Genomic DNA, 27,814 nt, shown 5'->3' on the forward strand with positions numbered 1-27,814 from the left:
TGGGTGGTCCTGTTGCGAGAGGGGGCAAGAAAAATTGCTAATATCCATAACAGTTCAAATGATATTCAGTTTATCAAGGCTTAAAAACACACATCAAAGGGGCATTATCTAGTCAAAGTTAAATACTGTACATCCTATAAAAGTTATACAGGTGCTTAACATTTCCTTTGAAATCAATGGGATTCAAAGGTGCTTAATTTTGACTGCTGCTGTTTTCCTAATGTGTTTTATTCTCTTGTGTGTTATGGTATTACTTCAATTATTTTTTGTATGCCACCTTGAGCAATTTTAATTGGAAAGGTACTAGATAAATACTATAAATAAAAATGAACTTATTACAATTAAGCCGCAATCCTAACCAACTTTTCAGCACTGACATAGGGACAGTGCAACTCTGAGATAAGGGAACAAACATTACCTTACCTTGAGGAGGCCTTCGCGACTACCCCCCAACTACAAGATGCAGCACACGCCCCACAGGCACAGCTATGCCAGTGCTGGAAAGTTGGTTAGGATTGCACCTTTAGTTGGATTTCTTTTTGCTTACAAATTTATTCCAACTAATGTGCTGTACATTACCAGCAATGAATATAGTCACCAATGTGTACCATGTTGTTGAGGTACAACACCTACTACGTAAGGAACTGGATAAATTCGTCAAATGTACCTTGCTTGATTCTCAAGCCAGAGATACTTGCTTGAGTACAAGTTTGGCAAGTTTTCTTAATGGGTACAGAATTATTGCTATTTTTAATGAAACATAACAGGAAAAAAAGTTAGGTTTGTCAGAAGCATGGGATGAGCCTTAATTTTCAGGATGTGCACTAGGGAAAAGACCTCATCTGACCTATAAGTGCATTCAGTTTGTTCTTTTTATTGCATGGTATCACCTTTAGTGATTTAACTAGGTAGCATTCCCTGAACCAATCCTGTGTTCATTATTTATTATCCAGAAGGAAGCTGGTGTGATGTTTACACTTCCTCCTAGGTCAAACTTTTCTTTCTTTTCTTGTTTTTAGATAATCATAAACCTATGTGAAGAAAGGTTTCAGTTCTAAAGTGACGTCATGCTTTCTGCAACTCCCCTGTATGGCAACGTTCATAGCTGGATGAGCAATGAGAGGGTCCGCATGTGTGGGATTAATGAAGACAGGTAAATATTTAAGCTTCAGGAAAGTTTAATCAGGCTGTATTTCTGCAGTATGGAGTTTCAGAGTTCATTTGCCTTCCCAGTGCCTCAGTGGATAACCGCCTGCATAGAGATCAGTCCTTGCAAAGGGAGTTATGAGGCAGTGAGGGTGGTGAGGAAAGACTTATGTGATGGTTGCAGGCTAGCCCTTGATTTACTATTTTAACAAGCAGTGATGTTCAGGAAAGCAGAGAGTGCCTTGTAAAAGACTAGTTTCCCCAAATTACCCTTTTCTCATATTAATGTGCAGACAGTTTTCTCCCAGTCCTAAACCTGTTTTCCAGGGAACCAAGTCTCTTTAATAGTAAAGCAATTTGTTTTCAAATAAGAGTGCTTAAGTTTGCTAGCTTAGCTTATTATTTTATATCACTTAAAAATAATAAAATTGATGTCATTTCTTTTATATTAGTAACTGTCCCTGTGACATGGTCTGCAAATTGAGATCAATCATTTGCCCAGTAATTGAATTGCTTGTACAACTTTTTACTATCATAAACTTTCTACTGTCATTAAGGTTTTGGTCCCCAACCAGAGAAAGTTAGTCATGCTTACGTTCCATTGCAATCAATGGAACCGGTTGGTTGTGAATAACTTAAGCCACTTTTCACTGTTGAGATGCCCAGGGAGAGTGCCATGACATTGCATATTGTGGTCAAATGCAAAATAAATGAAATACACATGAGCAATATGCAGCCTTTCTTTGTCCAACTGCATCTGGCTGCTGTGTCTGTAGGTGTAAGTTGTTCCAATAATAGGTTAAACAGGCCAAAATGTGGGTGATACTTTTACGTTAAGCACTGAGAGTGCCACTTTAAATATCATAGGATTATTGCTGGTCCTTCTGGATAATGATGAAACTTTCCTTCTGCTGTATGTCAGCAATTATGTCCCTGGGATTTGAAAGTTGGCACTAAGGTGCATTCTTTATTGGTGTTTTCTGTGATAACAAGTCCCTGAGCTGCAACACTGCTGAGGCACAGATGTGCAGCTCTGTCTTCAGCACTGAACAGCTGACATTTGTATGACAGTAGAAGTGTGTGTTAATTTTCTCCTCCTTGCATTTTTATATATCAGTATGGTGCACTAATAGGCCTGATTCATCCTGCAGAAACTCCGTACTTAGTATTGGCTCATCTCAGTTTAGAAAAACTTGTGAAGAGGAACGAAAGTGTAATGATACAACATCTTTTAACTATCAGTTCGGCTTGCCAATAGTGCCTTTTCCTACAGAGATTATCAATTAAATGTTTATTAATGTTATATCAATGGAAACAACTTAATGGAAACAGCAAATCAAATTTAAAGCAAGATGTAAGAGCAGTAAAAATGATATTTTGTAACCAAGTTTTGTTTTGTTTTGTTTTTGGTAATTTAAATATCTCTTAAAAATAGGAAAATCCCAGTTAATGATGGAGACACCTCAAAAAGCAGGCTGGAATTGAGAGAAGAAAATCACCTGAACCACAGTGTGGTAAGAAAGTGATCAGTTTCATAACCTGTTTTTCACTAGGCTTTTGCATTATGCCCTCAATGTCAAATAATTATGAAAGAACCTGTAAGTGCAACTGAGACTAATGAAATCTTTAGTGACTGCTACTCAGAGGCTTTCTTCAAGCAATAGGCTATGATTGCATTATTTCTGTGGTATGAACTTGTCCTCAGATTCTTCAACTTTGTTTGTCTTTTATATGTGCCTTAAGTACTTCTGCTGTGTGACATGTTTAATGTGTCATCATCAACACTGTCAGGATTAAACTGGAAGAGACATTGAGAAAGCTTTGATTGGACCACTCTTTTTCAATTTTGGCAAATAAAAGTGTGTGTGTGTGTGTGTGAGAGAGAGAGAGAGATTGATTGATTGATTGATTGGAACTGTGCCTCTGAAGGTGGTGGGATAACTCCTTGCCTCCCTGCCATTTTCCTAATGAAAATTCCCCCTGGTGAACAAATTTGCCTGATTGGGAAAACTTATCTACATAGTCTGTATAGGTGAAAGCTTTCCCTGGGTTCTTAAATTTTTCTTCTATGGGCAAGCAGCAGTAGGGGGCACATTTTTATTGGAACTATAGTAAAGAGGAGGAAAGGGCTAACCATCACCTGCACCTCAATTATTTGTATAGGTCCTCCTCCATTGCTACCATTTGCCCAAACTGAAAGAGAGATTCAATCACAGATCTCTGTTGTCTTTTCTAGTTTTGGCCTTTACTCATTATTGCCTTAAATAGTGGTATACAGTACTTAAAATATCCTTCTAAACTAGTAATTGTAGTGGCTGATAGTTATAGTCTTGGGCTGAAAGAATGGTGTAAAAGACCCTGCTGTAGTTAGGGTGCCTGGTGAGGGATCACTGAGGAACCCTATGTATGCCACACTGAGCTTCTTGGAAGAAGAGTGGAAGGTAAATGTAATAAAGTGGAATATATCTCTTTGTCCTGGCTCTTATGGGAATTGCTTGTGAGGTAGAGAAGCTCCCAGACATAAAACCTCCAGGGTACTCAACTGTGTGCCTGAAACTGGTTTGGCCTTCCATTCCTTGATAATTTGCTACAGCAGGCAACAGAACTGTAGGGTCCTTTTTTTTTCTTTTTCCTATCTAGTTGTATGACAGGCAGAATTCAATGGGAGAAAGGAAAACTAGTAGGGACTTTACTTTGGGGCTGGCTGAGCACAAGGGAATGGCATTGAGGAGGAATAGTCCCATAACTGATGTGTTCCTTGGTGTGGGCTGTTGGTTCCATATTGTGGTTTTGTTCTTTCTAGGAGTTGCTTTGTCTTCCTTCTCTCAACCTGTGCAGGGGAAATGACATCCAGTGGGACTTTTCCTTTCTCTCCAATACTTTCGCCCACACTGGGGAGATGAGGGAGAAGCAAGAGAAGCAGTGGGCACTCTATGAGTGTTTTTTAAAAAAAATGTGGATGCTAAAGATCTGCTGATGCCCTTCCCTCTGGCTTCTTGGTGTGCTTGTACCATTGCCAGGGCAATATTTAGGTCAACGGAGAAGGAGAGACTGAAACAGTAATACTACTGCTTGAGAGGACATTTCTTTCCTAAAAACTCTTTGTCATGAAGATGCTCTGGAGCACTTTAGCCCCTCCATGAAGGTGCTGGTCTTTTAAATCTTTTGAACTAGCCCAGTCCTAAAGGCAGCGCCACCGCCAGGTGCAGTGGCACCAAAGCAGCACCGCTGCATCCTGCAGCACCGTTGTAGCTGCTGGAGGTCTCCTCAGGGGAAGGGGACTTCTGTCACCTTCCCCTGGGAAAAGCCCCAAGCCCCAATGGGGCTTCTCAAGTCTGCGCCAGCTATTTTGGTGGCACAGACTTGAGAGGCTTGACCTGACATGGGAGTTCAGGATCCAGCAGTGGTGTCACTAGGGGGGTGCAAGGGGTGCGGACTGCACCAGATGACGTGCATGGGGGTGGATACCACGTGTGACCAAAATTGATAAAATTGCGGTTTGTTGAAATAATACAATCATGTATTATACCATTTGATGCGTAATTTACAGCAGAATGCAATAAAAAAAACCACCTTGAAATATGTGTTCTATCAAAAGGTATAGCGAAAAAACCAGTGGGGGTGGAGCAATGGTACATCACCACACCCACCACCCGGGGCATTGCCCCACCCACTGCCTGGGAGGAGGGCCATCATGGGGGTGATGCACTGGCCTCCCACACTGGGTGATGCAAACCCTAGTGGCGCCACTGGGATCCTATGGAGCAGAGCTCCATTGGTCCCTCTCCCCACCCTGAATGCCTCCCTGGAGCTCCAGGCGGTGTCTGGCCAGTGCTGGGCTCAACGCCGAATGGTACTGAACTGGTGCTGGTGCTGACTTGGCGCAGGCTGCCATAGACGTGCCTTACGCACATTTGCAACACCCAGGACCGGTGCTGGAGGTCAGCACTGGCCCAGCTCAGGACTGGGCCCTAAGTATCACCCGTTTGGCCACTGAAGTACTCTTGAATTATTTTTGTAACTTGAGTGTTGTATGTACAACTGTGCATTTGAGACTTTTCCTAAGATCACGTCCCTTTTAAAGAACTGTAGTTGGGGAGGACATGGTTGTTGAAATCTATTTCTTGTAATGCAAATGTCAGTTGTGTAGGAAAGATTTTAGGAGATTATTATTTAAAGACAGAATCTGTATGGATGTTTGCTAAGTATGAAAGGATTGAGATGCCTATCAAGTTAATCTTAATTTTTTTTAACCACACTTGTCAGTTGACAGACAGCCTCCTTAAAGCCAAGTCTGAAGAAGCCTATAATTTTAAAATGTTTGATTTACTTTATTCCTCTGCATTTATCAGTCTTATCAGCCCACATTTGTTTTCAACAATGAAAAAATGTATTTGCTTCCTATTTTTCCAATCAGTTTTTAAAATGTATCTATAGCTTTGAGTCACACTTTGATTAAAATGCTCAAGTAATGCCTTTCTTATTCTACCAAGGTGGATGCCACAGCAGTGCATCGGATTGACAGCCTTGCAGCTCTGAGCATGGACCGGTCTGGACTTATACGGGAAGGCCTTGGAGTCCCCAGTAGTATTGTCTACTCCAGTTTGTGTGGACTTGGCTCAGACAAGCCTCGGGATGCTACAAGTGGTATTGCCAGCCTTGGATTTGCTCCTGAAAGAAATCCAGAGATACAATTCAAGTCTAATCCCACTGAAGCAATAGAAAACGCAGCTGGAAAGCCCCCAAATGGCTTCAGTGCTATGTACAAAACACCACCTGGAATACAAAAGCCTTCTGTTCCAACTGGGGAGACCTTAGGCTTGGACAGAAGCTCAGGCGACAAACAAAGTCCTCTCAATGTCAATGGTGCTAGTTACCTAAGGCTACCCTGGGTAAATCCTTACATGGAGGGTGCTATTTATCCTTTTCTTGAATCACCAAATAAGTATTCATTGAATATGTACAAGGCCTTGCTACCTCAGCAGTCCAATTACAGCTTGCCACAGCATCTAACTTATTCACCTGTATGTGCAAATGGTGAACGCTTTCTATATTTGCCACCTTCCCATTACGTTGCTCCCCACATTCCATCATCATTAGCTTCCCCAATGAGGATCTCGGCTGCATCGGCAACACCAGCGATTCCGCCTTTGGGCCCATGTCCTGAGAAAAGCTTGTCTTGGAAGATGGGAGTCAGTCCTGGAAATCCTGTCGACTCTCATGCCTATCCTCATATCCAAAACACCAAACCACCCAGAGTCCCATCTGCTAAGCCACCTGCTAGTAATCTTCCAACAGATCCTGCTGTTCTCCTCCCTCATTCACCAAGACCTTCACCTAGAGTTCATCTCCCAGCACAGATTGGAGATGCCTATTCAGAGTTCCACAAGCATTTCCCCAGAATTTCAACATCTCCTTCTTCAGTTACGCTCCCAAAGCCATACATGAATGTAAGCAATGAATTTCCTTCTTCAAGGGTTTCTCTTGGAAAAGCTCCCAAAACCCATGACACAGGTGAAATTTCTCAACAACCTACAGTGCATGCAAGGAAGACAAGTAATGACAGGAAGGATAGCAAATCACCTCCATTGTTAGAAAAACAACAAACTATTACCAAAGATAGTATAGACAAACCACTGGATTTGTCATCAAAAGTTGTTGATGCGGAAACAACCAAATCTGATCATGTTAAGAAAATGGCACCAACTGTGTTAGTTCATAGCAGGGCTGGAAGTGGGTTGGTTTTACCTGGAGGTGATCTTCCAAAGGAAACTATTTCTCCTGGAAATGGTTGTCCTGTCTATAGACCTGATATAATTAGCACTGCACCTTCCTCCTGGGTTGTTCCTGGTCCAGGGCCCAATGAAGATAATAGTGGTAAAAACATGCAGTTGAAAAACAAGGCATTGGACTGGGTGACACCACAACAAAGAAGTTCATCTTGTCCCAGAATGGGAGGTACAGAAGCAGTTATCAGTAATATTTCAGGGTCTGTGTCAAGTGGCGGTCGGCCAGCATCTGCTTCTCCTGCTCCAAATGCTAACGTAGACTGCCCCAAGACTAACAGTACGGTGGAGACAACAGCATCTGTCATACAGCATATAGGACAACCTTTAGCAACACCTTCTTCAAAACACAGTAATAAGGCAGCTAAATGCAATAATCAAGAACCTATCTTCAAAGCAAATGAGAGCACTCTTGCACCAACTTCTATATTTTTCCCTCCAAATGATGCGTTCCGATCTCCACCATTGCCCTATCCAAGAAGCTATCTCCCATACCCAGTTCCAGAAGGTTTAGCTATAGGCCCTTTGCCTCTGCATGGAAAAGGCCCTGTGTATCCTCACCCAGTTTTGTTACCCAATGGCAGTCTTTTCCCTGGGCATCTGGCACCTAAACCTACTATTCCATATAGCCTGCCAACTAGCAGAGGTGAGTTTATGACCTATCAGGATGCGTTAGGTATGGGAATGGTCCATCCAATGTTGTTACCGCATACGACTTTGGAACTAAAGGATGAGAAATCGGAAAGGAGATCTAGATCACATGAAAGGCTCCGTTATGAAGATGCTGCTTTAAGAACCAGATTGCCAGAAGTGCTAGAAACTAGCACAAAGCTTCATTTTGAAGTACCTACAGACAGAAACGTGAAATCGCACCAAAGTTCAAGTCATAGTAAAAACACTGCCAAAAGTGACAAACACATGTTTGCAGAACTGAGAGATGAGCAGGATGTGAAAGGTGAAACAAACCTGACAAAACCCAGTTTTCCAGTTGAAAGTGGTAATCAAACTAATGACCTCACAAAGCACAAAGTGGAACAAGCCTTTCAGCAGAGAGAGTTTGTCATGCGGGAAGACTGTGGGAGAAATAATAATTTCCATGACATTTACAACTTTAAACAAGCCCAGAGCTCACACCCATTAATGTTCAACTTAAGAAAGGAGGATCTTTCAGTAAGCCAAAACAGAGAGCGGCTCACAGTCCCCCCCTCTTCTGTGTTTTTGGAGACTCTGCATGGAAATGATGGCCTGGCTATGTCTTTTGGCAAAATGCCAGATGATACTAAACAGCTTTGTATTGGAAGTGCACAGTCAAGTATTGAAGTCAATCAGACATATGCCAAAGATGGGACTGAAGGCTTGGAATCCGGTGATGGCAAAGTCCTGAAACCTAAGCCATCTAAACTGGCAAAGAGAATTGCAAACTCTGCTGGTTACGTAGGTGATCGATTCAAGTGTGTCACAACTGAACTGTATGCAGATTCTAGCCAACTCAGCCGAGAACAGCGGGCTCTGCAGGTGAGTCTCTGAAGTTTTAACTACATTTTTTTTTGTTATAAGATCAAGTTGAGAATGAAATTTGATATGTTACACAGGTTGGGGAATGTATGTATATATACTACAACTTTAAATCTATCATGTCACAACTAGGAATGGTGAACTGCGTATATTAGGTTCAGCTATGAAGCCAGGAATATTTGAGCAATAATAGATGGGAATTATATGTAGTAATTAGCATTCTAAATTATTTAATCTCATGAGCATAAGCATAAGTTGTAGTAATGAAGGGGAGCGGAAGAATGCATGACATGTTAAAAAGATGGTTGCTACAGCTGGCCTGCATTTGGTTAGCACTGTAAGATAGCAAAGTATCAGCAGAGATTCTGGTTAGTATGTCATACAGGACATTTGATAGAGCAGCCATGTGTTAGTGGGTTTTATGCAACTTCTTTACTAAGCAGAAAATGTAGCATAAAGGAATAAAGCTGTCGTGAATTTGATGTTGTAGGCAAGTAATGTAAGTAACTTTTACGTTTTATGTAAAGATGAGTTAAGCCAAATTGTTTTGCGTTGTTAAGAAAGAATTAGTTGATGCTTATAAAAATGGATGAAATTATCTAAATGATCCATTGAGTGCCCATTTTAATTACATAGATGGAAGGATTACAAGAGGACAGTATTTTATGTCTACCTGCTGCTTTCTGTGAGGTCAGTTCTTCAAATTTTTATTACTAGAATCTTGCATAAACCTTTGAGTTAAAATTTCATTTCCAAATACACAAAGGGAAGTTGTGGGCCATGGTCGTCTTTATTCATTGTGAAGTTTTTGTTGTTTTGTTTGTTATACCCCTCAAAAGACAATGCTTTAAAAATTGTGTATGTGTGTGTAATATATTATATTTGAAAAACTGTGTATATATTTGTGTATAGATACTATATGCCTTGCTTACTGAATTGGTGAGCTATTTAAACTTTATATATAATTGTGTATCAAACCTTGGTTTTGAGCAGATCTTTTCTTTTGGAAATACTATACTTTCATATAAGGTAAGGTAAATGAAATAGCTCTTATTGTGAGATTTTTTTTCATATCAATTCTCTTTCTAGCGTGCAATGATGCGCTTCTCAGAGTTGGAGATGAAAGAGAGAGAAGGCCACGTAGCAACCAAAGACCCGGAGGTCTGCCGATTCAACCAAGCAGACTGGGAAATCTTGAAAGGAAATAATGAAAAGAAGCCCAAGTCTGTCACTTTGGAAGATGCCATGGCTGGGCAAAATGACAATGACAGATGTAAGCAAATTTTTAGATGCCTTTTTGAAGTGTCTGTGTGCCTCCTATAGTAATTTGGAGCAGTGGCCACGCCATAACACAGAATTAAAACATGTTTAAAGCATTTGAATTAAAAAAGGCTATTGCTTAGTGAATGCGATAGATATAAGTTTACAGGATACCAAGTGAAGAACACATTTTGGCAATTTTTTAAAAAAACTTGTAGTTCATTGTTTTTGTATCCGTCGTGTGGCTTCTCTGAGAAAACATTAGGCAGATCCAGTCCAAGCTGAGCAGGTGTCCAAAGTGGCATTAAATTCTGCCATCCATGCTTTCCACATTTTTTTGTGTATGTGCTAGTGCATATCCCTCCCCATCACCACTGCCACCTCACCTCTTCTGCTGCCACCGCTTCTTTTAACCTGGTTGGGCAGGGAGCATCCTGGGAACAGAATGCCTCAGTTCCCAGCATCCCACACAGCCAACTTAGAAGATGTGGCAGGAGAGGAAAATGAACGGAGAAGGAACAGAAGCAGTGGGGAATTTGATTGCAGCAGTGGCTAACTCCTCCCCCAGCTCTGCCACTGTGATCTTTGGCAGTTCTACTGAAAGAGGTAAACTGAACCCTCAGTCTCTTCACCCACTGTCGAAAGAAAGCACATTAGAAGAGGATGGGACAGTGGCTGGGAGTGGTGCTGGCAGCGGTGGTGGCTAGGCAGGTGGCGGGCCAAGGGAAGTGGTGTGCAGGCATGGAGTGCAGGAGACCCCCTACCAGTTTGTTGTCTCCCCCAGCCAGCTGTTGTAAGTAGCTGTTTCTGGTCTCAGGGATTGGCCACTTGATTGTAGGCTATTGTGAAAGGCAAAAAAGGAAGATGGTTGATGGAGGGTCAAATGACTAACCATATAATCATACAAGTACACCACTCAATTATCCAATGTGTCTATGTTATAATTCATTTTCTGCAAGCCGTCACTGTACTGTGAGGGAGGTGGTATCACTTAGTGGCTAAGAAATTGAGCTGCAGATCAGAAAGTACGCCTTTTGAATCTTACATCTGTCATGAATTTACTAGGTAGCCATAACTAAACCACTCCCTTTCAGCCTTAGCTCCCCAACTGCAATTTGAGGGTAATACTTATTTAGCTGAGAGGATTATTGTAAGCATTACATCAGTATAATATGTGTGAAGCACGTGTACATTCAGAAAATGCTATACAAATGCTATTATTATTTGGATTGTGAAATACAACCAAGGGCCCAATCCCATCCAATTTTCTAGGGCCAATGCAGCCCAGAGGTAAGGGAACATTTGTTCCCTTAACTCGAGGAGGCCTCGTGACTGCCCCCTCACCGTAGTTTGCAGCATGTGCTCTGTTGGCATGTTTGGACAGATATATGGAGGAAACGTCAATCAAAGGTTACAAGTCATGATGGGTAGGTTCAACCTTCCTGGTTTTTAAAAGTAGGCTGCCTTAGAATGCCAGATGCAAGGAAATGGCAAAAGGATTCAGTTATCTTGTTGTCTTGTGTGCTCCCTGACTGTTCCCACAGTGACCTGGTCGGTCACTGTGAGATACAGGAAGCTGGATAATGGTCCTTTGGCCTCATCCAGTGAGATTCTTCTTATGATAGGATTGGGCCCCAAGTGCACTAAAAGATCCCAATAAGATCTTCAGTAACTGGAAATAGAGCTCCAGTTGTACAAATACTGCATAAATGCTGAATTTCTATTCATAGTCCTGTGGACTTCCATGGAACCAGCAGGGAATAAACTATGCTATAAATTTTTTAAGGTTAAGGATTAACTTTTATTCTTGTGTTAGGCTGGAGTCTTCTAACCATTTACATGGGGTTAATTCCTAGTTATTGCCAGTGATTTCAACAGGGCTTCAGTGAGTCTGCTGTGGATTATAGAATTTGAAGGTTACAACCTAAATGTTCCAAAGTCTATTCAGATGGTCCCACTTATCTTCCCACCCCCTCTAAAACGTTGCTTAAAGACTAATGGGTTCTTTACAAAATCTGTGCAACTTTTGTACTGGCTAATGAATTGAAGCAAAAGGTGCATTTTTTTTTTTCCAGGGAATTGAATTACAAGTTACTTTTTTATTTTTTTAAACCTGTTGTATTGGTCATAAATACATATACTCACCTCCCAAATTCACATTTCTTTGATAACAGTTGTGATCATAAAAGAAAGGGGAGGTGCATGGCTAAAAAATGGTCATAGCTTTTTACTTGGAGAAAGAGTGGACTTTTCTTGCAGTGTTAAGTAGAGTTCAGGGAGTGGAACTGCAGATGCTGTGATTTCTTCTGAACCAAGAGATCCTAAGCAGTGTCTCTGCTGCTTTTGTAATATACTTCACTTTCAGTCACTGTTTGCACTTCAGAGTGTGTTGCACATTCCTCATGATCCTGAGAAGTCAAAAGTGCTATTTAGTTGAAATGAAATAGTTAGTTGTGTCTGTTCTCCTTGCTGATGCAGGTGGTGGAGGAGCAGGTTACACAAATCCTCTGAGACCAGTAGGGGGATGGGAAGAACTGAGTTTTGTTAAAGGGAGCTGGAATCAAAGGTATTAATTGTGGGATAAGTAAGTGACTAGCCAGAATTTTAAGTAAAAGAAGATGGAGGCAAAGATCTCCCTCTCTTTTGGTGCACATAGTATATGAAGGTTGAGTGTGACGTGACAGTGAATTTGCTTTAGGAGTAACATTCCGAAGAGATTCTTTGGGTGCATATGTAAAGTGAAGTTTTGTTGGAACAGGTTCCTGGGATAACTGTAGACACTAGATTTGGATAAATTTACTCCACTGCTATATTACTTGCATTTATGGGTTTACTTCACCAGGTCAGTTTGTGTGAGTGCCAAGGTGTGTGTCAAGATTGGAATACATGAAATAAAAATGCTACTTTTAGTCGTCATTGCCACTTTTCTACCCTAAAAATAAAATAACAGTTTTTAAAAGCCACCACTTACTTCTTGTCATTGCACCTAGTTCTTGAAGCAAAAAAGCATTTGAGTATTCTGAACATAACAATGTATGAAGAATTGTTTCAAGTAGGAAGGAATAGTCTGATTTCACTATTCTGCTTATATGCTTTTTCTGAGCATCACACCGACCTTTTCACTCTCAGTGGGGTTTTGCCATCAACATTTAATGGCATGTGGATTGCATCCTTAGTTTGCTGCAAACTTAACAGGAAGTTCTGTCAGTTTGATTAGTTGCAGCCCTTTAAAATATATCATGTTAAGGGACTTATTCATGCAAGAAACAAAGATGTGGTAAGAAGGATGTACAGCTGTGTTTTAGAACCAGATTTCTGGACAGATTTCTGGAGGAAAAGTCCATCATGGGTTACAAATCATGATAGGCATGTACAAGTTCTTGATTTTAGAAGTAGACTACCTTAGAATGCCAGATGCAGGGGAAGGCACTAGGACGCAGGTTGTGTTGTGCTGTCTTTTTTGCTCCCTGAAGTGTTTGGTGGGCCACTGTGAGATACAGGAAGCTGGACTAGTTGGGCCTTTGACCTGATCCAGTGGGGCTCTTCATACGTTCTTATGTTAATCAGGTTATATATTACATTTGTCTGGGAATTAGCATCCCCATTGCACACTTTCCATTTACTGCAGCTTTAACAAGTTAATAGTATTTGTTGCCTGAATCTGGACTACCATGTAATGAGTTTTGCCATGTAATTAGCACCCACTGAAGGAGGAGGGACAGCTCGCTACATGCTTGTTCATGTGACAAGTACTGCTGAGTGTTATAGTTGCAGGGTGCCAAAGATGTTTTATTTCCATAGTAACCATAACGTATAACTTGGCTCTTAGCTTCCATGTAAAGTGATTAGAATCAAGTGTCAGGTTACTTTGCTGCTGCGGTGGCTGCTGCTGTGTGAAGTTCCTCTGTGTGTGAATTGACCACAACATGTTTACAATGCATTTGGTTTATGCATGTCACAGGGCTTAACCTCAGCCAAAAAAGTTTAAACATAGAGGCTGAAATACATTTATTCTAGTCAGTGAATAGTCACATTGAAGGCAGTGAGACTCCTTTGGGCTAAGCTTTCTGAAGGCTGTGAAGGAAGTTTGCTTGTGTACGTAGCTTCTTGGCTAATAAATGTTTTAAAGCCACGATAGTAGGCGTGACCTTAGAAAGGGCACTTTTCTTTCATGTGGTGGTATCTACATATCTGCAAGATGCAGAGGTCTTTCAAGGCTTCATTACAATAGTTGGCCATTTCTAGTCACTGTTTGCTCCTTGAAATAGAGGTGAGCAGAATCCTTTTAGCACAACCTTTTGGGAATTTGGGCTGTCTTGAAATTTTGGACTCAGACGCTGAACAGGACAGCAAAAGTGTCTGGTGTCATCAGAAGAGCAAAGGGTTTTATTTTGTCAAATTTTTCTATGGAGATTGCAGTTGGTTAATAGTGGTTTTATAAACTTTTCATGCAAACTGTTATGAAATCCCTTTTCCTCCATCCCTTGTACTTTGGGAAAGTACACAAATAGAAAAGTAAAAATGTAAACACATTCAGATTTCAACCATGTCTGTTCATTGTATCTAACATAATCTTTGTTTCTTATTTCAACACTCACAGCCTAATCTTATTCCCCCCCCCCCCATTGATGCAGTATCCTATGGTGAGGATGCTGCAGTCTCCACCCCTTTCCCCACTATCAACAAGTTAACACAAATAGAGCTGGGATAGTAGAAGACAGAATGCTATTGTTTTCCCTGACCTAGGGAGGGATGGGTCAATGGAAGAGGGATGAACTGGGGCTATAAAGGGCTGTGTTATACCTTAAGTCCTCCAGTGAAGGGGTCTTGCAGAAGCACAAAGCATTTGGAGAACCCGCAGAGACTCACTTACCAAGCAGCTTGCAACCTGGAGTAGTACTCATGTATTTATGTTGGAGGCCATTCCCGTAGTTCACTGCAAAAGTAAGGAAAGTCTAAGAGAATGAATGGGGTGGTGGTACCAAAGAAGAAGTTACTCACCTGTCGCCAAGTTCCTGCACTTCTCTTTCTCACACTAAGCATTACTGTGAATTTATAGGAGTGGAAAAATAAATTTTGCTCTTGATCCTGTGGTGTGCAGATGGAGCTGTTGCACTTGGGCAGAGTCTCATTCAAGCACAAAAAATGCTGTGCAGATACAGCAGTCTGCCTGATTGAGTGCTGGCTAAAACGTGCCTAATATTATGAAAGTGAGACAGTACTACCTACTGGCAGCTTAAGCCACGTTTTTATATAGCTTTAGTCTGCATCTCGTGTGAAGGTGAAATGGACTGAATAAGACTGATCTGTGAATGGCCAGACTGTTTCTTTTCCTGGTTTGTCTTCTTTCTTAACAATCTGTTAATTACTGTGCCAGAAAATAAGTGCCTATAATGGAGTATTCCAACTTTTAGTGCAGTGACACAGGACAAGTTACTGCAACAGTCACTTGTAGAGACATCAGTACAAATCTTTAGAAGTGGAAGAAGGGCATTAGGAAAGAAACTTTCCTAAGGCCTGTGATGTTTGACTTCCAGGCTGTTCTTTCGGCATTTCAAAGTGCAATTCATTGGTAGGGAAATTGCTTTGAAGAGTCACAGCAAGGTTTTGTATCTTTCTTGTAAAAGGGCACAAAGTGCTAGGCAGACTGACTGAGAATCGGCAATGGGGAATAGGAGGCAGGTGTCTAGACTCTCTTCCAGAAAGTTTAAAAATCACTAGAAACTGTGAGAGGCGTTGCAAAGCTATTTGTTGTCAAGGTGACTGAAAATGTTGCTATTGAGAACTTCGATACCACAAGTGTGATAAATTATGGGATGTATTTGTTATGAGTCTGTTTAGTGGTGAAATGATTTCAGCAACTGGTACACAGATCCATTTCAGGTGGTATTTGATGACTTATGGTTGGTAAATGGAATTGCACTTGGTTGTTAGAGAAATATTTAAAGTGTTTTAAGAAATGTTTAAGTGTCAATTGGCTTCTTAAATGCCACAGTAGTGAAGGCATTGGTCGGATAGTTTTGGCAACCCAGTCCTTCTCAGTGGCTTTGGCTGTTGCAGCATGACCACTGTTTTGCACCAGAAAAGTGAATGTGGCTCCTTCCTTAGCTGGCATCCTTCAGTCTCGGAAGACTATGACATGCGCTCTGAACAGTGGTTCCGGAACAGTGTCCTCTCCAGTGCACGAAGTCTGGGTAAGGTAGATATGGAGGATAGACTGTTACCCATGCAGCAAATCCCCTCTCTCCACGTCGCTGAAATGGTCCAATGGAAAGGCAGAAGCCAGTACGGTTGGTTCCAGTGGCATTGCAGGAGTTGCCAGAACGTGACTGTGTTCAGCCATGAACTGCCTTAGGGACTCCGGCTCCTGATTTTGCCTCGAGGTTGACTCCTGAAGCCTTTTCCATAACTGGATGTAGCCACAAGGATGTAGCCACATGTGGTTCCTTATTATGTATGAAAACTAATGTAGGTTTGCTTTCGAGTTTGAATTTGAGGTCTTCCTACCACTGCAGTTGTTCACACTGAGATGCAATGTCAGTAGAGAGATCCTTAAGCCTGATCTTCTTTGCTTCAGGGAGCGGAGTGCTGGAGCATAAGATTAGATTGATAATTCCCAGACTGTGTGCCAGGGCACACCAGTGTACTATGAGCAACTGCTAGTGTGCAGCAAAAAATGAATTAATTCAGTATGGCTCCTGGGAGCATCTAGTACTGACCTGCAGAGGAGGTTGCCTCATAAGTCTCTGTATGGTTCTTTCATGTAACCTTGTCTTTTTCCAATCAACCTCTGCTGGAAAAAGGCATAAGTTTCCTGAATCACTGTTTCAAATGTCACTGGGTTGTACAATATGTTCCCAGTGCAAAGATGCAACAGAATTATCTGTGCTCGAAAGGAGTTTGCCCATTGTATATCTGTGTGAGTTGCTGCTCTAAATTTGCTTGCTTTCAATTGAGATGTACGTCCAGATAAATGGCAATGAGTTTCTACATATTTATCACTTAAGAGTGTGTGTGTGTGTGTGTGTGTGTGTGTGTGTGTGTGGTGCTCAGATGGTCTCTTGTCCTGGCCCTTGCTGACCCAGATCTGCTTAACTTCAGCAAAGTGGCTACTTTTTATGTCTTCAGTCGATGTCAGTTCTGGGGGAAAGCCTTGCGCTGAGCCCCCATGGAATTCCCACCTGCCCCATGCTGGCACTGTGGGTGCTGCCATTTATACCAAGGGTTGGCTTGATGTGGTGGACACTCTTGAGCATAGATGCTTGACCAGTGCCTCACCTGACCAACCCTGACACCACCCCAGCTGTCTTGTTTAAGATGGATTTATGAGAGCTGGATGATGTACTGCCAACAAAAGAAAAGTGCTTATCTTTGCAAGACTATGTATTGGGAATTGTACTGAGAATGAATCTGCCACATCTTTGCCAATTTTTAGGTTCCAGAACTAAACTTTTTGTTTTCTTCAACCTGTGAGTGAGTGAGTGAGTGAGTGAGTGAGTGAGTGAGTGAGTGAGTGAGTGAGTGAGTGAGTGAGGCGGCAATCCTATTCATACTTTCTTGGGAGTAAGGCCCATTGAACACAATGGGACTTGCATAGGATTGTGCTGTGAAAGAGAGAGAGAGAGAGAGAGAGATATCTGTTGCCACCCTACCTCTTGAAATTGCTACTATCTGTTCTGTTCTACAATATCCATGAGCAAATTTTCCATTTCTATCTTTCTGCTGCCTATTACATTTTTGGATAGGGCCTCACACAGAGCTCTTATGACTTGAGAAGACCAAGCAAATTTAGGGCTCCTTCACTATATCCCTTGCCTCCAGTCGTTACTTTTATTTTTACCCATTTTGGAAGAATTTCAACAAAATCCTAGCCAAACTACTGCATTGGCACTGGAAATTTAGTTAGGATTGGGCTGAAATGTTCATAGGCAACAGAATGATAACTGATGATAATTAATAAGTGAATTCAGTGGATTAGTTTTCTGCCGAATGTTTGTGGTGGAACAGAATCCCTCTTTTCCCATATTTGATGTAGTTAGCTTATTGGAATTATAATGTACTAATGTATGATGCAAGCCTGACTCACGCGGTCTGTAATTGGTGGTGCTTTGCATGCAGGAGGTCTCACAGCCTAATCCTAACCAATCCTAATCAATTTTCCCATGGCTATGCAGCTGCAATACAGGCCCAAGATAAGGGAAGTAACATTCCCTTACCTTATGACTGCCTCCCACCACAGGATAAAGTGTGCACCCCATTGGCATGGTTGCATTGGCACAGGGAAGTTAGTTAAGATTGGACTCTCAGATTCAGTTCCTGGTATCGCCTTTTAAGACTGGAAAAGATTCCAGTTTGAAGCCCTGGAGAGCCTTGGCCACATAGATAATATTGAGATAGTCTGACTTGTTTGAAGGCAATATTGTAAAGGTGGAGGCTGCTTATATCCATGGATCTGGCTCAACATAGCTCCCCCAGACCCATGTTAGAGCCAGATGTGGCACAACCTGAACCCTCCAAATGTGTCTGGAAGACTTTCTGAATTCTGCAGAGCTGTGTGCGTCCACCCGTGGCCTCTTCGGGCTTCAGAATGGCTGAAAAGGCTGAAAAAATGGAAGTGACATTTTTATAAAGCTGAGGTATTCAATCTGTGGGTCCCACCTCCCTAGTGAGGGGTGGTTAGCCTCCAGGGGTGTCTCCAGGCATCTCAGGGAGAGAGGCTGGGCTGGGCTACTCTACTCTACTCGCTACCTGCTGACTTGCTGCTTTTCTGCAGCTGTGAATGAGGTGGGGCAGCGTGAAGCTGGGAGGGCGTGTGAAACATGGTGGGGGGAGGTGGGAGAGAAGGCTGGCTGGGCAGGCAGAGGTGCTGCATCTCATCATGGAGCTCTCTCCATGTGCAACCTCACCCCAAGGACTACATTTCCCAGTGTGCCCCTTGCCCTGGGCATCCTGGGATTGGTCAAGACTGGAGGAGAGAAGGGTGCGGAGGTGCTGCATCTCATCAGCACAGGGTGTGCTCCTGGCAGGCTTCAAAGTAAGTACAGGCAGTGCAGCACTTTCCTCTGCTGGGGAAGGAAAGAGCCAGCTTGCTCCTAGTGGGGGGGTGTCCAAATGCCCCAGCCTGCATCCCTCCGTCTTGCCTGGGGGGAATAGGGGTGGCATCTGCATGTTGGGTGTCTGTGTGAGCAGCCCCCATCTACTTTTGAGGTGAGTTGTAATCTTGCTGGGTGTGGCTGCAATCCTTTCCACACTTTCCTGGGAGTAAGCCCCATTCACTCAAATGGGGCTTACTTCTGAGTAGACCTACATAGGCTTGGGGTCTGTGTCCGCTTAACCAAGGATCCTCACCTTTCTCTTTTTTTCTCCCCCTTCAAAAAAGAAAAAAAGCCACTCTTGATGGCTTTGTCTCCAAAAATTGATTAAAAATAAAAATCCCTATTCCTTTTTAGCCATTCCCCTTTTTCCTCCTGCCTCCTTTTGGGTGGGGGGGTACTCTGTTGACTGCTATTGTAAGACAAAAGGCACAATCCTAGCTAGGTCTACTCAGAAGCGAGTCCTATTGTGTTCAATGGGACTTACTCCCAGGAAAGTGGGGTTAGGATTCCATCCAAACAGTCTCTGGGTCTCAGTTTGCATCAGTCTGCAATTAGCAGATACACACAAAATAAAATCTTCCCCTCCCCCAGCAAATTCATCACTTCCCCCCTCCCTTTCTAAAACCCTCCAGGTGTGCTGCTAACAAACTCAGGGCACAATCCTAACCAGGTCTACTCAGAAGTAAGTCCTATTTTGTTCAATGGGGCTTAGTCTCAGGTAAGTGTGGTTACGATTGCAGCCTCAGAGTTCAGAGCCTCAGTCTTTTTTCTAGTGTATAATTATAACACCTTCATCCCCATTTTGGGGGTAACTGAGGTGAGGTGTTGTAATGGGGAGCCATGGCCAATGGCTACAAGGATCAGGGGAGGCACAAGCTGGGAAAATTCGGGAACCACTGTTATAAAGCATTCTGAAGGCCAGAGAAACTCTCCCTGGGCCTCAGGATACCTTAAAAGGCATAAAAATTCTGTTTCCTGCCAGAAACCAGAAACAGTTTTTTTCTTCTTCAGCCTTTTTGGCCATTCTGAGCATACAGAGGCCATGGGCACACACACATGGCCTCTGCAGGCTTCAGAAAGCCCTGCTGAGGTGACCAGAGCTGTGCTCCGATCACCTTTGGAGGGTTTAAAGGGGGTGAAGCCGTAGATTTCATTATCTGTGGTTTCTGTTAACCATGGGAGCCCCAAGAATGGATACCTTGTGGATACCGAGGCCCTGTCTGTATGGTTGTGTACAACCACCATCTGATATATGGCTTTGTATGTGTGATGTATGAACGCTTCTTGGATATTTGCCAAGTATAGACCTGAGGTCTGGTTCAGGACAGGGTTTGTTGAACCCAACACTTGTGTATATGTACTCACTCCTGATTCTTGCCAATGCTATGCTTGAACTTTCAGAGCAGTCCAAGTAGTCACTGCATCAACATGCACTGTGCTTTTAAAAAGGCACTGTATTAAATGCAGTTGGTGGGGAGAGTAGTGGCTGGGGAGGGTGGCCCAACATTCAGAATCTGTTCTAGTAACCATTTTGAAGATTTGGATTAAAGCTTCATGTATATTTGCATGGCGAAGAGAGATGTTATGGAGAGATAGCAGACAACTTATTAAGGCATTATTATGGATCATGTTTAAAAAATGTAAATAAATTTAATCCACCTGAGGTCCACTTGAGCCCTTGTTTTTTTTGAGGCAAATGAAGGTTATGTGGGAGTCATTCTTGGTGGATGTGTAATTCATGCTTTTCTTAAAAGGTTGGATCTACTGGTATGTGCCCAACAGGTTAAAACTTTAATGTAGCATGGATTAATACTCTTAACTAACATTCTGCAAATGGAGTTATTGGATCACAAGTTTCTTTCTGGGCCAGTAACATCCAGTCCTCCAAATATTTGCAGTAAGATCATGACTGTTAATTAATGTAACTGAACACTTTCTTCCAGCAACTAGAGAAGAGCATATAAGTGAAAATGGAGCCTGGCACAAAAAATTAGCAACTAGACTTTTGTTTCAGGGGAAAATAAGCTGTAGTATTTTTGCCCCCTTTTCAAGTCTGTGATAACTGAAGCTTTGTAGATTTTATTCAGATCTGTATGTTTTTTCATCATTTCTGTAGAAAATATTTTTATTCTACATTGTCTTTATTAGCCTTTATAGCCAACATCTTTCAGCAAAACAACTTATGCTACAATGCTCAAAATGTATTGAATCCATCTCTCATTTGAAATGTCTCTCAATAAGAACTACCCAGAACTGAGATAAAAGGAGAGCTTAATACATGTTCGGATTGTAGGTCATCTTGAGTTCAACAGAGCTAATTATTGAAGTGTGCTGTAGTGCTGTTTGACCACAAACTAATGACCCAATCCTGTCTGCACAGTCCGCAATCCTATCCCTGAGGTCTGCCAGTATACTATGCAGTATGCCATCATGGTAGTCTCTCCGCCAGTCTGCAGTGTGCTGCTGCTGGTATAAGGCCTGGAAGGTCATGCTCCATTGACAGCACCCTGCAGGTTGGCTGCCACAATGGTTTTGTTGGTGGTCAGAGCTGATTCAGGGTGAAGCGGGGATTATCTTGGTGGCACAGGTGGCTGCTGAATCCTATACCCCCATCCCAGGTTTGACACACCCCCTTTTGTGTATCAGATCTAAGAACATAAGAACACCCATATATGTGGCACCTATATATATATATATATGGCACCTTTATATGGCACCATATATATATGGCACCTTTAAATGTACCTTTTTATAGTTTTTTAAATATATATATATGGTACCTTTAAATGAACTTTTCCTGTAGATTGGTCTGATATGCTGAGTATCCATACTTCTCAAGTCTGGTTTTCTCAGTCAGGCACAGGTTTAAGCTGAGAAGATAAGGCATGTGACAAAATGGAAGAGAAAGTTAAATGGGTGATAAGATTGATGGGATAAATTAGAAGAGGAATGTATGGGGGAGACAGGACAAAGGCAGATACATGGAGAGGAAGAGCAGCTGCATTCTTAGTAACAATGCAGGAAAAGAAAACTGGAGAGCATAGGAAGAAGGTTGACAGAAACATGTAGGGAAAATTTTTTGTCTAAAGTGTGTGCAATGGCTGGTTTAAGTGCAGTGTCCTAATGCGTTGCTCATTTGCAACTTGGTATTTTTTCAGCCCTGTTCAGAAATGTATGTCTGTTGAAACCATGAGATTCCTAGTTCTCAGATGTTGTTATATTGTACATGTTTTTGGCTGAGCTTAAGGTTAAGTATAACCTTGAAGATACAAAATGTCAAGCAAGTTTTCAAAGCATGTGAGTTCTAGCAATATGCAATTAGATAACCGTAGAATTTTCATGGAAGGGCAATATGGTAGTGTGCTACTGATTCCCCCCCCCCCCATTATCACCCTCAGTTTTGTGTATCCTGGGAAAGGCAATGACCCAGATGATCTCACCCATTCCTTGTAAAGTATGCCTTTCCCTCTTTATATATACCTAATCTGTCCTGAAAGCAGTCCTTATAGTGAAAAGCTGAATGAGTTCAATTATTACATTAGTTTCAATGGTAAAAATTCTAACTCTTTCCAAAGCCATTTGAAGTTAACCCCCAAATCACCCCAAATGCCTAGTACCATAAGGAAAAAGTTGTGTGGCATGATAAATTAGAATAAGAACCCAGTCCTATCCAATTTTCTATTGCTGATGCAGCCTCAGTGTAGCCTTGAAGTAAGGGAACAAATGTTCCCTTATCTCATATGTAGGAGGGCACCCACAGTCCTACTCAGTCCTCTGAGGGTTCTGTAAAGCACTTCTAAAGCCTTCCAAAGCTCACATGAGAAAGGGGGCCCTTCTGGATTTTTCTCCTACCAGAAGAAGTTCAAAATTTGATCCTGTCTCTAAGAACTTGGGTGCCTGAGGTATTTCGTTCCCTTTTCTGTCTCTGGAGCTCAAAGTGGAGGTGTACCTATTGGGTAAAATGGAATGTAGGCATTGCCTCTGAGGGATGTAATCCCGTCCTCCCACCAATCCCATATATCTGAAATCTCTGACCTTATATCCAAAATCTTGTTATGGATAAAGAGTGATTGTCTTAATATGTGCAGTATGAATAAGTAAAAATGTGTATCTTGAGAGCACCTATGAGGGTGCAGTGTAGTGAAATGCTAGCAGTAATGGTGTCTACTGGTTTTTGTTAAATCTGCTTTAGTATCAATTCTAAATGCATTGCATATGCTTCAGGAATTGATGTTGTATTTGAAGGAATCAGAGATTTTTCTTGCACAACAGTCTCCTTGAGTAAATGATATGGTGACTTTTTTTTAAAGGTGAGTTTCATAATGCAGAGAGCATACAAGATCACAAGTTTGAAATTCCCGAGGAAAAAGGTCCTCCAGCAGATGATTGTTTGGAGAGACTTACTGAATATGACAAGACAAGTGACCAGGCAAAAGAAGATGCCAACCAGGCCCTATGTCCACATCTGGACAGAAAGCGCAAACGTTCTGGTGAGAAAATGCAGAATGATGGAAGTCTTAAAGAAAACTTTGTAGAGGAACTAGAGGATGAATTTGCATCAAAAGCAAAAAAGAGGAAGAACTCTAAAGGTAACCAGACTCAGCTTTGGTCGTTGTTCAGGCATGTCTTGTGAAATGAACACACTTTTAATTAACATATGTCCATGTATTACTTTGATTGTGCCTATCCCAAGTACTCACCTGGATGATATTTGGGTATCTAAAGGGTATCTAAAAATAGTCATTGGACAATGTAATCATTGGACAATACAAATGGCTGTAGTGCATGCAAACCCCTTCCTGAGCTATTCTTTAAAAATGCATAGTGTGGTGGTAAAGCTGAAACGATCTGCCCCACAAGTGAACTATAGCTTTTGTTTCAAGTTGAGGGCCTTTTTGATTAATTTTTAGTTATTTTTCCATTAGATGACTGGCCTGAGAGGGAAATGACAAACAATTCCTCTAACCACTTAGAAGAGCCCAATTGTAATGAGGTGACCAACCTGAAGGTGTGCATTGAATTAACAGGGCTCCATCCCAAAAAGCAGCGTCACCTGCAGCATCTTAGGGAACTATGGGAGCAGCAGGTGTCACCAGAGAGATCCCCACCCGGCAAGTTGGGCCGGCAAAGCAGGAAAGATTTAGCTGAGGCTGTTCAGCCAGAGGCCACTGCAAAGGTCAAAGACTGCACAGAAGAAAGGCACACCAAGAAAAGGTCAGAGGTCAAAAGCAATAGAAGTTGGTCTGAAGAGTCCCTCAAAACAAGTGACAATGAACAAGGTATGCAGAGATTACTAGGGAAATCTAGCACTACTTAGTGACGCATGCTGCCACCAGTGCTCAGAAGTTGTCAGTACTTTTTGTAGAAGTTTTATATTATATTATATATAATATAAAATTTTTATTATATATAAAGGACTGAAAGTGCCACTATTTAACTTCATTCATGCTTGTTTTGCCAGATTTGCAGTGTATGTGTATGTTTGTGTGTGTAGTGTGGTGTGGCATTAATTTCAATTTTAAACCCCATCGTAGATGTGTGTGTATATGTTTTTTTTTTAATCTAAAATATGTTTGTCTGCAGGATGCATTTTGACATTTTTAGAATTTGGTTTTGACTTCATAACCATTTTTAGTACTTGTCTATGTAAAATGGGTTATTAAGACTGAGTGTACATTTTAAAAAATGTGTGAAGAGTTCTGAGTCTTTTATTGGTCATGGGATTAGGTAGCCCATTAGGCTTTGAACTTCTGAGCTAACTTTTCCTCTTCTGGGGAGTTGGGAAGGAAGAAAAATGTCTGCTTTATTTATTTATTTTATAATATCTGTCCCACGTCTTTCAACCAGATAAGGTATCCTAACAACCTTAAATACAAACCTTAAGCAAAACTTACTTGGCAATAGCACAGAAAAATAAACAAAACCAGAAAAACGGCAGAGAACATAAAATCCTCACCCAATGCTGTAAAGAGCATGCTCAAACAAAACTGTCTTCACCTTCCATTAGAAACTCCTAAGACAGGAGGAGAGCCAAACTTCCAGAGGCAAGAGTGTTCCATAATCTGGTTCTCATCAGCAGCACCCAATCATGTGTCTCTATCATCATGTAGTGGTGGTAGGATGTGTGCATGCATGTATACATATGTAAGGACTTCTCACAATATATGTTCATGTAGAAGGTGCCCTTCAGATATCCAGGTTCCAAACTGTTTAGGGCTTTGAAACTAAAAATCAGCACCTTGAATCAGTTCCAGAAATCATTGGAAAATTGACTTGAATTCCTTTTTTTTAATGGCAAGGTAGGATTGGGGTGGTTTCTTTTTGCCTGTATGGTCAAATGCAGAATACCTGGACTCATGGCTTCAGCTGTTTTTCCTTCTCTCTCTTATTTCATCTCCAGCTGGGAGCAGTTCTTTAGGAAATAGCTTCTGGAAATTGTTCTGATGTTGTAGTTTGTCAGTGGCAGGTTCTGCAGGCAGATGAGCACCTTGGTCTGCACTTAAGTATTATTATTATTAACAATATGGAGTTGTTCACCTTGAAGAACTAGGCCTGAGTTGATCTGGAGGGCCAGATTGGGACCCTCTTGGTTCCTACTGGGCTGGAAGTTTTAGTACTATTCCCAGACATATACAATAGTGGCACTGCAGTTCAGCTGAATTTAGGCCAGTTGTTCCTTCTGCTTGCAAAGGGGTGCCTGGCCCCATTGCTAGAATCTCTGGTTTGGGACACCAGCATCTTACAGTAGCACAGCTCCTGCTAAGGAGATGCTTTCATATTCTCAGATGTGAAATGTGAGGTAGTACAATCAAATTTTGATGGATTTACACTTGGTAAATCTGAGCTCCACACATTGAGGAGCTTGGCAATTTGGTGATGTCACCAAGCATCCACGCAGCTGGAGAAGGCATCTGCACACCAGTGTGGATGTCTTAGAGAGAATATAGAAATATAGTGCATCTATAAGCATTGATGCACTTCATGTCCCTTCTAGTTATAGGCTATAGTTAGTGTAGCAGAGATTAGACCTGATATGTACATTACTGGATGTAAATCTGTGCGTGGCCTGCATCCCCCACTGTGGCCTCTGTGTATGTCTGTGTGTTTTCTTCCGTGACTGAGGCTCCTCCGTATGAAGAAAAATTACCCTGCACATAGATAAGTAATATGTCACAGAGAGGGGCTCTAGCCTTATATTTTCTGTGACTTGTTAATTTTCTATGTGCAGGGAGTAGTGGCTTTTAGGGCTTCTAAAAGAAGCTTCAGAATGTTTGCGAGAGAAGACAAGGAGTTCTTTTTCATATAGGGAGTAGAAGTTGTTTCCATAATTCCACATGTCCAATTCCTCATTGTTCCCACCTTCTGTTCATCTATCCCAGGGGTCTCTAAACTTTTCGGCCAAAGGGCTGCATCAAATATTTGGCACGGTGTCGAGGGCCGTAAAAAGAAAATTAAATATAAAATTTAAATAAATACATTAGAGATGGGACTTAGATGAATGACTGAAATGAATGAATGAATGAATGAATGGGCTCAAATGTCAAGAATTTCTCTAAGCACCAATACAGCCCAAGAAATAAAGCACACACACTTATATGGACCCCCATTCCCCCACCCCACAAGCAGAACTCTGATTGTATTTGGTCAACTGGGCCAGAGGCTCTCAGGGGATCAGAGGCTGTCCACGGGCCGGATAGAGGCTCTCCATGGGCCACATCTGGCCCCTGGGCCAGGGTTTGGAGACCCCTGATCTATCCCTTGATCTTGTAGAACTTCAGATACTTGAATGCATATGATACCACGTCAAAGGTATTATAAGCTGTCCTAATTTTAATACTTTTTTTAGTCTTTCCTTCTGTCACCAAATTTCATTCCTGAGAGGTTAAATCTATATCAATTTAAGGCCGGGAGAAAAAGTCATTAGGTGGGTCTATTCCGCTTCAGGCACAGCCAGGACCTGGAAGTTATGTGAAACTATTTTGGAGAAAACATCACTTAGGCTCAATATATTCTGGTTCTTTTAGCATGTAGAAACTGTCACCATTCTAGAAACTGCCACTGAAAGAGTGTCTAAGGGCCCAGTCCTATCCATGGGATTAACTGGCAGATCTTGCTATCCCCCTGCACGTCCTGTAGGCTGCTATTGCAGCAGGCACTCTGCCATTTAGTGGAGAGCTGCTGCCAGTGCAAGGCCCAGAAGGCCACATGTGTGTGCTGTAGTGGCCTACAGATAAGCTGCCATGCAAGGTAAGTTGGCAGCAGGTTGGGCTGGATCTTGGCAGCTGTGATGCCTACTAGATCCAATGCTCCTGTCCCAGGTCTAACATGCCCCCTTTGACCTAACAGATTTATGCCAGCAAAATAGCTGGTGTAGATCTGAGTAAGCCCATTCGGGACCAGGAAGCAGTGTAGGAGGTAAGTAAGTTTTCTTTATTTACCTCTCCCCACCAGCCTGGTCCCCAGGTGGCCCATGAGCCACTGTACACTGCAGGCTGGCTGAGGATAGATTTGGGCAGTTTCTTTCTCTTGAAAGGTGCTTGCTCATTTTATAGGAAAGACAGCTATTTCATTTGTAGAGAGGTCTACAGTAGGAGAAAATTCATATTTAGCTCTGTGAACCCACATTCAGGATGCCCTCAAGAAGTTGGCCCAAAGGTTTTCTTCCTTTTTGGTGTACGAAGGAAGACTTTTCAAAGGCTGAAATGGGATTTGGGCTCTTAAGTGCCATTTCTGCTTTTGGAAATAATTTCTGTGTCCCTCAAGTTTTCGCTTACTACTGCTTCACAAACAAAACGCAAAACCTCACAAAACTTCCAAAGATGGAAAGACTCAGTTTTATACGTGAAAGAGTAACGAATTCCCATTTTGGTAGCACAAAGTTACAGGTAAGGAAGCCACTCCTCTCACTTGCAGCCATTAAAAAGGAGTAAATAGAGTGATTATTTTATTTGCAGTATTTATATTCCGTTTTAAATTCCTAATGGGCAACTCAAAGCGGCTTAAAGAATAGTG

General features: G+C 41.9%; 1 protein-coding gene across 4 annotated transcripts in view; it reads left to right on the forward strand.

Moving 5' to 3' along the window:
* The window catches only part of BCOR (BCL6 corepressor), an 88,659-nt gene that overhangs the window by 39,282 nt on the left and 21,563 nt on the right, over window positions 1–27,814 (forward strand). Inside the window, exons 2-8 of one of the 4 annotated variants that reach the window (XM_066620945.1) lie at window positions 1,020–1,153; window positions 2,582–2,660; window positions 5,640–8,447; window positions 9,084–9,137; window positions 9,537–9,720; window positions 23,113–23,391; window positions 23,728–24,081. In XM_066620945.1, the coding sequence (XP_066477042.1) occupies window positions 1,068–1,153; window positions 2,582–2,660; window positions 5,640–8,447; window positions 9,084–9,137; window positions 9,537–9,720; window positions 23,113–23,391; window positions 23,728–24,081 (3,844 nt within the window). In that variant the 5' untranslated portion in view covers window positions 1,020–1,067. The remainder of the gene's footprint in view (window positions 1–1,019; window positions 1,154–2,581; window positions 2,661–5,639; window positions 8,448–9,083; window positions 9,138–9,536; window positions 9,721–23,112; window positions 23,392–23,727; window positions 24,082–27,814) is intronic. The other 3 variants (XM_066620948.1, XM_066620949.1, XM_066620946.1) reach the window with 3 other exon arrangements.

This window comes from Tiliqua scincoides, chromosome 3 (assembly GCF_035046505.1).
Source record: "Tiliqua scincoides isolate rTilSci1 chromosome 3, rTilSci1.hap2, whole genome shotgun sequence".
Taxonomy (NCBI): Eukaryota; Metazoa; Chordata; class Lepidosauria; order Squamata; family Scincidae; genus Tiliqua; species Tiliqua scincoides.